The sequence below is a fragment of the Populus trichocarpa genome, chromosome 3, assembly GCF_000002775.5.
Source record: "Populus trichocarpa isolate Nisqually-1 chromosome 3, P.trichocarpa_v4.1, whole genome shotgun sequence".
Taxonomy (NCBI): domain Eukaryota; kingdom Viridiplantae; phylum Streptophyta; class Magnoliopsida; order Malpighiales; family Salicaceae; genus Populus; species Populus trichocarpa.
Genome location: NC_037287.2, coordinates 12265907 through 12278842, shown reverse-complemented (window position 1 = coordinate 12278842; position 12936 = coordinate 12265907). Strand labels below are relative to the sequence as shown.

Here is a 12936-nt window from a genome sequence, read left to right as displayed (position 1 = left end):
ATCAGACACACAGACATGCAAGCTCTTGCTTCGTTTGGTCCACGTTTGTTGTAATGTCTCTTTGCTGTTCTCTGCTGAGCAAAATATAAAGTAGTGCCATTGACTGAACCAGCCTAAAGTACCGAGTAAAGCAAGCGCAGAATGGCATACGACTTCATCATGACTAGCTTGCAAATGATGAATTCCGCATGAATGTCATCTCATCAAATGTGAATACCTCGAGAAGTCGAGGAAACCAAAGGAGATTTCAACCCATGCGCCTCTGCAAGGGGCAAACTCAGAAATGTTCAACCCTCCTACACACTTTCATTTGGCCATTCTTGTTGAAAGAAGTTGCAGGTTTTATTTACTTGCTGATGGAGTTCATTGAAGGAATTCCTGCTCGCACAGCTCCCCTTTCCTCTATGCATAACCAACAGTTAAGGAGGCATATCGTGCTTTGATACTCAGCTAACACCAACCAACCAACAAGTTCATTGTCCCTCTTCTTTTCATGGGACTCTCAATTAGACAAGACTAGACGATTTCAAATAGGCAAGCAACAGCCTTAAAGTTTATTAACCAAGCTGTTCAAGATTTAGACAGTTTCTTCTAACACTTGCTTCTCTTGAGAAGTAGCTTCTAACCACCAATTAATAGACAAACGCTCAATGAAGCCTCAGGAACTCCACAGGTCAAACAATCCAAAAGTTTATTAACCAAGCTGGGGCATGATCATCAATACAGGACACATAAGTAGCAGAGTCAACTCACAGACAATTCCATCACTAATAAATAAGGCAACTAAGAAATAACCTAACAGTTTCAAGATAACTAAGACCTACAACTCTTGACAGGATATTCACTTCATGTCGACACATTCTACCAACAAGCATCAAACAAACTTCACCTCAGTTTCCAACAAACAGAAGCATTAAGGCGTTTTGGTCTCTCAAAGCCCAGCTGAGCCTTCTGCAGTTGGTTTAGACACAGGTACCTCACCCTTAGATGGCAACTGCATGGACCCAGAAAAGCTGTGTCAGGACAGTAAATTTTGACAAACAGCAGATTTTGGAAGAAAGATAGATCCAGCAAATAGGTATAACCAAAATTTATTTTCTGTATGAATTGCCAATATAATATTGCATGGCGAGGATAGCTTCTCATCCACATTCTTCTTCTTTAGTTTTTTAATCTACCTTCTGAGCTTCCACATTTTTTTTCTGCCATGAAATGGTACTGCAGACACTGGTCAGTATTATACACTTGGTATGCAACCTAAGGCAGTTTAAGTTACTGATTGAAGATGAAAGCAATTCTGTTTCACAACCCAAAACACAGCAACATAGAGAAACTGAAGATGAAGTATATAAACAGTGCTATACTCGTCATAGCAGTCTGTTTCAAAAAGACATGTAGGGGAAGAATAGCTTATAAAAAGACTTAGGTTCATGAACTCTGGTATGTTCCAATAATACCAAAACCACATTCAGACCATAAAACTAAAATTCTTACAGAAGCAGCAAAATCTAGACATTCCTATAACTAAAAAAAGAAAAGTGGCATTGGGACAAAATAAATAAAGGGAGTGGAATCAGTCTGTTGTATGTTCATCGGTTACAAAAGTACAATGAACCTATTGATGAATAAACTGCATCAATATAAATTCTATATTTTAGTGGTAAATAGTTATTAGGAGCACTCTTCAAATATATGCCCCTGGACAAACTATTAACGAATTTTCAGACAAGCAAGTTAAGGTGCACCCAAAATCATAACACTAGAAGACTACCACTGGATGTCCCAATTTAAGGCATAACACAAATCATAATATACCTTGCATTGAAGACTTGTAATTGTTGACTTCAGTAAAGCATCCCCAACAATCAACCTCAACTTCTTGACAAAATCCTCCCTGTTTACCTTCTTCTCCTGATAAAATAAACAAAAGGGTGATCAAATATATCATGAGAAACATTTGAATTAGAATGAAAGATAATAAAAGATCTTGCCATTTTACATACCCTGAACAGTTCATAATTGTTAGTTATGAGTTCCATGTCTTTGCTAGGAACTTTATTTGAAATTGCAGCAAACAACATAGGAAAAGGCATCCATGGAGATTTCGGAGCTCTGGTACTGCTTGAACTCAGACTTGGTGATTTTCCAAGAGATCTCCCAGAACCCAAAACTGGTTGAATTTTGCTTCCCTTGAAGATAACAAATGCTAACAGTTTAGTAGCTCAGGCACAGTTACGAACATCAGAAGCTAAACGAAACTAGTCAACAATACAAAATAGGCAATCTTGTCAAATGAGACATAATGACTTCCAGGCAACCATAACCATAAGCATATGCTCTAGGCACATGCCAGTGAAAGGAACTGTTCAATTGTCTTTTAATGTTTAAACAATCCATCTATTATTCTAGCTTGTACAGTTCAAAAGCAATGCTTGGCAACAGATGCTGTTTGTTTCAAAACTTTTCATTCTGCGGGCAGATCTATCTTTTAGACAGAATAAGACTCGTGAGTAATAAATCCAACAATTCAACTTTCATTTCATATTTTGTGCTTTCTTAAAGCACAAGTTGTCTTCAGTCTAAAAGGGACCATACTTCGCAGGCAAATGAAGAAACATGCATCTCCCCAAACAGTACAAGCAAAACCAACATTAATTTTTTCACCCGCTATATATTGCATGACAAACAACACACATAGCACAAGTAAAACCAACATTAAATTTTTCACCTGCTATATATTGCAGCACAAGCAAAACCAAACTTAAATTCTACATCCTGCTATATATTGCATAACAAACAATGGATAACAATCCTGACAAATATACAGAGAGAAAAATAGTTGCCATACCATATCAGCAGTTGGGGACTCATTAAGATCAACTGCAGAGGACTCAACTGGTAAGTTCAAATCAACTGCAGAGGACTCGACTGGTAAACGTCCCTGACCTCCATGAGAAGTGGTCACCCCTGAAACGGTATGCTTACTCTCACTAGCAACCAGAAACCCTGCAGAAAGAAAACAAAATACTACAGCAAAGTACAAAAGAAGTTCCAAAAAGAAAATTAGAGGTACTCATACAGCATCTGCAGAAGACACCGCTGACAAAGTCATTGAATCAATGGTTGAGGTGCTGATTGATCTCTTGAATGTAATAGAACACAACCAAAAGGAGATTTCCCCATCATGGATGAAACTTTTATCTTAAAACTACCATCCTTATAAATTTCAGCATCCAAGGAGGTTGGACTTTTGAATTGATACCTGTGCCCAACCATCAGAATTCATTGGCCGTGCTCCATCCAACAAATCACTAATGATCGAGGAGCACAAATCCAACACGAGCAAAGATTTCATTCCAATCCTAAAAGACAAATTCATACATGCACATATGTGTATATATATACATATATGTATGTGTGTATATATACATATATGTATGTGTATATATATATATGTCATACATGCATTTGTGTGCATGTTTAAATAATTCATGCCAAAACTAACACCTCTAGAAGAAGTAACATATCACCTTCAGTGGTGGAAGAAATCTTGAAACTAACAACGAACTCCGGATAAATGTGGGTGTTCATATTCATATTCCAGACTATATACTCTCTTGGACTTTCAAGATCATCCACTCCACTATCAAAATTTTCACTACTAGGATGGAACTGCCGACTCCCAGAGTGAAGAAGCTCCATGTTTCCCATTATTACACGACAAAATACCAGGTGTCGTTCTCCATTTTCGTCAACATCACAATACTTGACACTGTAAACAAACCAAAAGTTGAATCCTCCACAACAGCACAGTATTTAAAGGAAAAAGGAAAAAGAAAAAAGAAGAAAAACAAAGTTAAAACCAGTTATATAAGAAAACTATCACAGAAAACGCATCATATGCATTTCTGAAGGCAGGTGATCCGTGGCACAGGCAGCAAAACACGGAAAGCTTTTTTCAGTAATTCTTAATACAAAAGGTTGAAAGAAAATTTTCAAGGTTAACAAATCACATTGATCCAGATTAAATTGTTCAAAGACTTGAACTCTTCATTTGAGGATTTTTTAAGAGGACACAAACACAAACCAGGAAATCTCACACTAATATAATAGATGGTAGATATGTGAAAAAAAGAGCTGAAATAGCCGCCACCGTGACAGTGATATGAATAGTAAACAGATTGTTTCTGTGAAATAAATTAAGTTTTTTTAAAATAAATTAAGTTTTTTTAAAATAAAAATATCATGCAGATCTTCATGAGAAGCCTCAAAAGTGTAGCTTATCAGTCAATTGCTCATGTTACCAAATTCAACAGTGAGAATTGATAGGCAGCTCCTGAGAACAGACCTATAAGTAATTTTGCTAAATCTAACAAGACAACCAAATTGAAAATAATAGGATTACACACAACTTCATAGTATTATTAGACAAGCATGGCATAGAAAGATTAGCAATCTCCAAATTAACTTTTCAAAACCAGACTGACAAGAAAAGGGGATTCTTCTTTAAAGACGAGGATGACAATTTTCTAGCCAGTCTAGGGCTACTGTCTTAGAGTAAATGAACATTTTACCTTGAGAAAAACATGATATACTGCAGTTATTGCTAGACTATGACTGACAATTTCCACTTTAGACAAAACAGGAAAAACATCCAACCTGGTGTGACAACAGTTCGCTGCAGAAAGATGAACACCAATGCCATGTTTGGAATTTGTTGTGCATGGACCACAATGTCCAAGTCCATACGACATGATTGTGGAGAGTGCTCCTTTGGAAGAAGCAAGCCAGGCATATCGAACATTTGCATCTCCACGATATTTCTCTGTTAGTGCAATCTGCTTCAGGAAAAGCTCAAATCGAGCTTGCATCGAAGTACTAGAGCAGCGATAAATATCTACAATGTCTGCACCACCAAAAGGTTTCATAACTGTAACAAACAACTTCTTTACAGTATCAGAATCCAACATTTGCTTAAAAGACTCGGTGACTAAATTTGCTTCAATCTGTTGATTTTCCTCCATATCTTCATCAATTTTTTCACCAGGTTTCCTGTTGCAACTATCCTCCACTTCTACATGATAGTGGTCACTCATAGGCTTTTGACCAATTTGGATATGCTTGACAAGAGCATTTGACTCTCCACTATACTCCTTCAATTTTGATTGATTCCCTCCATTTATATCAATTTCAAGCTGCAGCTTGATCTCATGGGGCCCAAGAGGCTCCCTGAAAATGGGCCCTTGATCTTTCACACAATCATGCTGGCAGCAAAGATACGGTTCATCTTCATCAGCATAGCTTTCTGGAAAGAAGCAGCTACCTGCTTCATCAATCCAGGCAATTGGTTGCTGAATACCTGTCTTCATGTCCAGACGCAACATGTGCAAGAAGTCAATCACATAGCAGCGCCCCTCCAACTCAACCTCAACAAATGCCTTCTTCCCTTGAAAATCCTTCCTAATCAAAGCGACAAGATCCTTTGGGAAATCAATCCATTCCCCTTTCTGATAACACATCAGACGCTGTGGCATCCCAGTCCTCATAAAATTTGAATAGGACCGGAGTAAAGATCGTCTAGAATGATGCCCACAGCTCACAGGCTTGCTTTGGCTTCCATCCAATTTCCTGCGCTTCCCTAGCTTATGACTTGAAATCAGAGTGAGCCACTCAGGCAACACCATGCGGGACGCTCGCTTTCTCTTAACTCCAGGCATAACTCTACGACTACTATCCAACACCTTGGTGATCCTAGCTTCCATTTCTACCAACTAGATTAATCCTTATCAAGAAGTCTAAATCTAAAAGTTCAAAACTAAAAAGAAGTAACAAATCTAGCCTTTAACCATTTTCAAAGACACAGTGCCATTGAAGATGACTGGCAAATCCTGGATAACAAACACTTGTCAGGAAATTTGATCACATATAAAATGAATGCATATGGCATCAAAATATACACAAAAGGCTACAGATCAACAAATATATTCAAGCAGAAGGATGCAATCAACCCTGTGTGATACAGATATCAGAAAATGCTATATGTTTTTTTTATAAGCTTGTGGCAAATCATTGTGGTCCTCTTTACCTGAAATTTATATAATGTTGGTTCTTGAAACAGAAATACAGACTTAAAGTACCTCAAAATCATGGTCTAACTACATGGACAACCATAGCGATTGATGATATGAAGAGGAACGCATGGTAGGTTATCTGCCTTCAAAGGTCCAGTTAGCTTTGAGGAGCAATGATCAATTTATAAATATGAGAATGGTCTTCATTCAAGCAACATATGCCTACAAAATACCCCCCCTGCAGTCTCCAAACCAAAAACAATTTTCATTTCAAGAATAACCACAGTGAAGTTGAAATGACCACCCCTGACATGTATACATTAGTCATTTGACATGCGCTCCGCTACAGGTTGTATATTTTTTTCTGGCAAAAAAAATTAGAATTTTTGAAGATATTATTCTTATTCATCTATAATTTTTTTTTTCATGTTTTATATAGATGAAATTTATTTTTAAAAATAAAAAATATTTATTTTTAGATGATATTTCTGACATGTGCAACCTTGCATAATTTTTTTTCCCTTTTATTTTGTTCGCTCAATTTCACATGTGTGTCTATTTTTATTATTATATGATTGAATAAAAAATTATTTAAATAAACAAATTCAGTAAACACTATTTGGGTAAAAATTCCATCTTATATGATTAAATATCTTGATCAACATCCTATTGTTAATGATTTTTTTTTTCAATTTATTTACCTAAATGGTTCTCGATTTTTTTAATTAAATGCTTGCATAACCTTTTCGATTTACACTTGGAATTTTTTATGTTAAAAAACACATCGGAAAAGCCTAAATACAAAATAATTTAATAAAAGCCTCTATTCAAAAAAGACTAAATAATCAAAATAAAAAATCATAGAGGATTGAATTGATTGAAACATAATTAAAAAAACTATTAACAAAAAGAGAACTTAAAAAATATATCAACCAAAATAAAAACCAAAATTAGAATAAAAAAATAAAAATAAGGTAATGATAGTCTAAGTGTCGCAAACGCATTTAAAAGAAATAAGAAAAACAAATGACTCGGGTTATAGCCCCGATCGAGTTTAATAAGTTGGTTTTATTTTAATTAGACTATAAAAAATAGACAACAATTGTAAACGAACAATTTAAAAAAAAATCACGATAACTTGGAAAAATACCTTTGGAAACGCAAAATTAGATAAAAAGGAGAGAAAATAAATCGGCTTGAGTTAACTCAAGAAAGAGTGATAAACATGTAACTTGGATAATAAAAGACAATCCAACTTGGGTTAACTGGCAAAACTCGTGGTTCAAGTCATGAGATTACGATAACCCGAGAGAAAAGAAATTGAATTAAATCACAAAGCCAATCTTTTTAAAAAACAAATACCTAATATCAAACAATGAAATCAGAAAAGAAAATAAGCCGAAAAAAGGATGTTGGTCAAAGTTAAATTTTCAAACTCGTGAAAAGGTCATTAGACAAGAATCACCATACATGGAAAAACCATGAAACCCAATGCCCAACAAATCAAGCAGAAGGATGAGATCGGGGGTAAATCAATTACATAAAAGAATATAAAATAAAAAATGGTAATTGAAAGAATAGGGGTGAAAATTGAAATAAAAAAATAAATTAGAGGTTAAATTGAAAAGAAAAACAACAAAAGAAAAAAAATCAAAAGAATAATGATCAAATCGAAAAAAATAAAACACCATAAAATTGGATTGAAAGATAAAATTGAAAACCAATAAAACTTTTACAAAAAGGCCAAAGAAAAAAATTAAAAAACAAAAGAATAAAGACCAAATTAGAAAAAAATAATACATGACAAATTGAAATTGAAGGACTAAACTGAAAACAAACAATTTTTTTATAAAAAGGACAGGAAAAAAAATTAGAAATAAAAAAAGGATTTAAATTGAAATATCAAAAACAGAGAGGACCAAGCTGTATTTTTTAAGGAAGGAGAGAGAAAAAAAAAGGCTTATCGACGACGAACCACCCAACCGCTGCCGACACATGCCACAACACGGCAAACAAGCATGTTTGTTAGGGGTGAGCAAAAAAACCGATTAAACCGAGAAAACCGGAAAAAACAATAACAGAAAAAACTGAATCGTTAAAAAAACCGATTAGAATTTTTAAAAAACCAACCGGTTCGGTTCGGTTTCAGTTTTATAAGCCTGAAACTGAAAAAACCGAACTGATCCCAAACTAAAAAAAAAAAACAAGCCAAACTGGAAAATAAACCAAGCCAAACGGAGAAAAAACCGAGTCAAACCGAAAAAATCGAGACAAACCGGAAAAAACCGGTTTTTGTTCAGTTTCGGTTTTTTTTAAAAAAAAAAAACCGGTTTGGTTACTTTTTTTTTTATAAAAACCAAAATAAACCGAAAATGATGACCCCTAATGTTTGTCCATCAGGTGGCGCCTGCCGCACGTGAGCAACTTTTTGAATTTTAAAATTAATTAATCATGTTAAAAGGACCAAATCACCCCTGATGGCTATGGAATTAACAAAAAAAAAACCAAAATGAAAAGGCCAAAAGAGCCTTGAACCCATGTTTTAATTTTTTTGGTTCTAAGAGCAAATATGTGTTTTCATTGTATTTTAAAAAATAAAAAGACTTAAACACCCTTGCCTAAAAGCTTAAAAAAACCTAATCAAAAGGGTAGTGAATTCATTTCATTATTCCTAAAAAAATAGAAAAGTCACATATACCCCTGGTCAAATCATTAATGACTAATGGGTCATGCGAAAAGACCAAAATATCCCCAACTTATAGGCCTCTTATTTTTTCTTGGAAGGGCACAAAAGTCATTCCACATGAATAGTAAATTTAGAACGTGCATAGTATCTTCTACTGTATTTCTTACACCTTTTAGTGTTTTTGTTAATATGTAAAAGAAAAGGTAACCCGCCATGATGCCTATAAACAAATAGGATATTCAACATGCAAAGTCTTCTACCTAAAAAATTTCACAAGAAGACTAACCTCATGGAAGTCAAATTAACCATTCACAGTATATATTGAAATATGGATCTGATGTTAACTCGCCTTGACACCTATAACAAATGAATTATCAATTTCAATCACTTTAAAGTTCTATATGACGATACAGCTAGAAGAAAGAAGAATTTTGGATACACTAATTCAATAAGGAATTAGTGCTGGCAACTTTATTCTTTTAGTCAATAACATCAGATATTGTAATTGGTACTACAGAGATGGAGGAAGATAGTGTTTCCAGGAACAGAACAAATACACAGCCACAGGCAGCAAAGAAGTTTTGGTCACGGAACTGAGAGGTTTAATTGAACAGCCAAACAGAGTCTTCTAAAACTGGAAACCTTTGGTTTTCACACTCCCAAATAGTTGACAGAAGCAAGTGAAACTAGGAGGAAAAGGTACATAAGTTTGAGTACAGAGAGTTACCCTTTCTTTATCACGACTCAAATCACATTCATTGATAGCTTTGAAAGTTCACCCTTTCTTTATCACGACTCAAATCACATACATTGATGGCTTTGAAAGTTCACCCTTTCTTCATCACAACAAAAATCACATGTATGACTTTCCATCAACAAAAGGTCCAGACAAAAGAACCAATGAGTTCTAAAAAAATGAGGAGCCAGATGTGTTGCAAATGCTTGAATAGCACAGCTGGTGGAGCAGAGGACTGAAAATGTTAAGAGTAGACTGGTTCTCTAACATTCATTGGTCCAAGGAACAGCATATGTTAATATTTCTGTAAGAAAATGTCACATAAACCTTTCAATTGACAATGCGACTTACTCAATTAGTATTTCCAAGGCCACTATTTTGAACGATGTCAGAATAATTCATTTCCATTCATGGTCAGTAAATGAACCCCTTCCAGCTTTTTCAGGCATCATTATAGATTCTCAATTATATATGCAAAGCTACACGCGAAATGTTTCTATTCAAGAGACATATTGAATGAAGAATAAGCCATAGAAGTACAGAACACAAAGTTCCCTGAAAGCAGCATAACATGCCTGCAGAAGTGCTTACATAATAGAGTAAAAAAAAAAACATGCATAGTAAATACTGTGAGAGCCGAGAACTTTTCCATCCAAATATTGCCACTACTCCAACAAGAAATTTACTTCCAAAAACAAGCTTGTGAAAAAAGAAAAGAAAAGAAAGAGAGAAAGAAAGTTCAATAACAAAGGGTAGACAAAGAACCAAGTGGAGAATTAGATAGACATGAAAAATCAAAAAAGAAAGACATACCTCATGATAGTGCTACTGTTAGCGTTCATTTTGTACATGTTCCCTTTTTTATACAACCGTTACAAAATTACAGACGTAGAGCCACTTGGTTATTTATTTTACAGCCTTGAGTAGCTCCGCTCCTATACAAGGGAAATCACAACACACAAAACCCTTACTTCAAATTCCAATAACTAAATTGATTTCAAAAGGACATACATGCGCACGCCAGATATTTGGAGTATTAATTCAAGCTAAGCAGATAATCATGTATTTAATTCAGTATATTTGCTTGCTCAACCAAAAAATTCACTTTTCCAGTTATTTCAAATCGAAGTCAAACCAATTCTTAGGAACATAATTTCAATTCATCTTCTTGTAACCAAACAAATCAGAACCCCAAATCATTCATATACCTCAACTATAGCTACTATTTTTTTTACAAAATTTTGTCAATTTTACTCTTAATTTTAAGGTTATTATGAATTAAAAACTAAATCAAAAACAAAAGGGGAGAGATTTTTAAAGGATTAATAATTCAATCCTCACTCCTGTCAAACAAACAGATCATAACCCAAAATTATCTCTCTTTTTTTCAAAGATAAAAGTATTGCCATTTTTTAAATATATTGTCCTTAATTTCACCACAATCGCACATTTTTTTCACGAAAAATAAAACACAAAATAAAACTTTGAACCTTCAAATAACCAAACGCGATCTAATGAATTCTCTCACAAAATAAACAGCCATAACAGAAACAAAGGAAAAGGACGAGATAAGGAAAAAAGAAACAACAGTACCTGTAAACGATACATAGAGATTAATTAGTATAATCTAGCGAGGTTTGATTTTCTAAATTTCTATAAGAACAAAAGAAGGAGATCGATGTGCTTATTAGAAAGAGAGAAAACCCTAACTCGCAAGAAGAGGAACAGTGCTAGTATGCGACACCGTTGATAGTTCTAAAAAGATATACCCATCGGCGTTGACGGTGTATTATTATGAAGTCGGCGGTCTTTTTGTTTATGTGTGTCTCTCTCTCTCTAAACTAATAGAATCATCTCATACTCCTCGGCGCGTGTTTTCAATTTTCTTTTGCGAAAAGCAAGAAAGACCAATCAAAATTGCCCACCAACGTTACTTGGAGATAATGTTAGGCTTACGTGGTGTTTGACAGTTGTTGTGTGACGGGTTGTTTCGATTGGGTTTAGTTTGGGGTGTCCTAGGAAAGAGTGAGTCGTGATTGGTAGGTGTGGGGTGTGGAATTATTTTACGGGTGAAAGAGAAGTTAAATTATTGATAGGGGTGGTTCGGGTATTACAAGATAAAGGTAAGGGTAGTGTTGGGATATTAATAAGTACTAAGTGGGTCCCACGGGAGAAGAAGATAATTTTGGTCAAAATTTGTCATGTCAATCACTCTTCACTCTTTTCTTTCTTGATGCGAAAAGAATAATAAATAATAAATGTATCAGAATATTTTATTTCGGTGTTATTTTATTGGTTTCAAGCGAAGCCTGAAAATATATATTTTAAAAAATAGACTCAGTCACCTTCAAATTTCAATGGACAATTTTTGAACAAGTAAACAAATCTTCATCATGATATCTTCAGGGATAAGATTTATGTTTTTGATAATGGTTAATTTTGTAGTTTCGATAATTTAATTTATTTTTTTAGTCAATGTAATTAAAGGTGGGTATTTGATTTCTACAAAAGATACCATTTGGTAAATTTGGTAATTCTTTAATTATTAAATTAGTAATTTTTTGAGAAAAAATACAATAATATTATAGAAAGATATTCTGAAAATAAATAGAGATTTTGAACTTTTTTAATGAGGAAGAATATCTCTGATATATATATATTAATATTGATGGATATGCATAAAAACAGGAAATAAGCAAAAGGAAAAAAAAAACTAAAGGCATCAACCGATAACTAAATAGATAAAAAATTAATATTAATGAACTAAATTAAATAAAAAAATATTAATTAAAAATAAAAAAACATATAGGAAGAAAAAAACTAATGAAGAAAAAGAAAAGAAAAACTAAATTAATTGGGTTAACCAGTCAAACCTGAGATCCGTGACATAAAGTCTGATAACTAAATAGAAAAAAAATATTAACAAACTAAATTAAACAAAAAAATTAATTAAAAAGAAAAAAACAAAGGAAAAAAACTAATAAAGAAAAAAAAACTGAATTAACTGGGTTAACCGTCAAACCAGGTTAACCCGTCAAACCTGAGATCTGTGTCATGAAAGTCTGATAAAAAAAATTAATATTAACAAACTAAATTACAAAAAAAATAATTAAAAATAAAAAAACAAAAGGCATAAAAACGAGAAAATAAAACTAAAGGCATCAACCTTTGCACCGTGGAACCCACTGGGCAATCAACAGTAAAAAGCTGATGCTTTTTAGTTATAGTTAATATTAAAAGATGAAAGTGGAAGAAAAAAACAAATGAAGAAAAAGAAAAAATTCTAAATCAACTGAGTTAATCCGTCATATCATGTTAACTCGTCAAACCTGAGATTCGTGTCTTGAGAGTGAGATAACTAAATAGAAAAAAAATAATATTAATGAACCAAATTAAAAAAAATTAATTAAAAAGAAAAAAAAACCTATAGGAAGAAAAAAACT

The 12936-nt window shown here is 33.7% G+C and overlaps 1 protein-coding gene across 6 annotated transcripts; it reads right to left on the bottom strand.

The window, feature by feature from the left end:
• Positions 1 to 674: 674 nt before the first annotated feature.
• On the bottom strand, positions 675 to 11376 carry LOC7456095 (inactive poly [ADP-ribose] polymerase RCD1). Of its 6 annotated transcripts, none has more exons than XM_052450984.1 (10): positions 11087 to 11376; positions 10307 to 10428; positions 9044 to 9114; positions 4660 to 5888; positions 3531 to 3772; positions 2849 to 3006; positions 2004 to 2189; positions 1816 to 1911; positions 1179 to 1202; positions 675 to 994 (listed from the first exon to the last, which is right to left on the bottom strand). In XM_052450984.1, the coding sequence occupies exons 4-10, from the start codon at positions 5760 to 5762 to the stop codon at positions 932 to 934; spliced, it is 1872 nt and encodes a 623-aa protein (XP_052306944.1). In that variant the 5' UTR covers positions 5763 to 5888; positions 9044 to 9114; positions 10307 to 10428; positions 11087 to 11376; the 3' UTR covers positions 675 to 931. The 6 variants fall into 6 exon arrangements, with proteins under 6 accessions (XP_052306944.1, XP_052306946.1, XP_024454024.2 ...); XM_052450986.1 differs by having other exon boundaries at positions 11204 to 11375; XM_024598256.2 differs by lacking the exon at positions 9044 to 9114 and having other exon boundaries at positions 1179 to 1218.
• Between the last annotated feature and the right edge of the window lie 1560 nt (positions 11377 to 12936).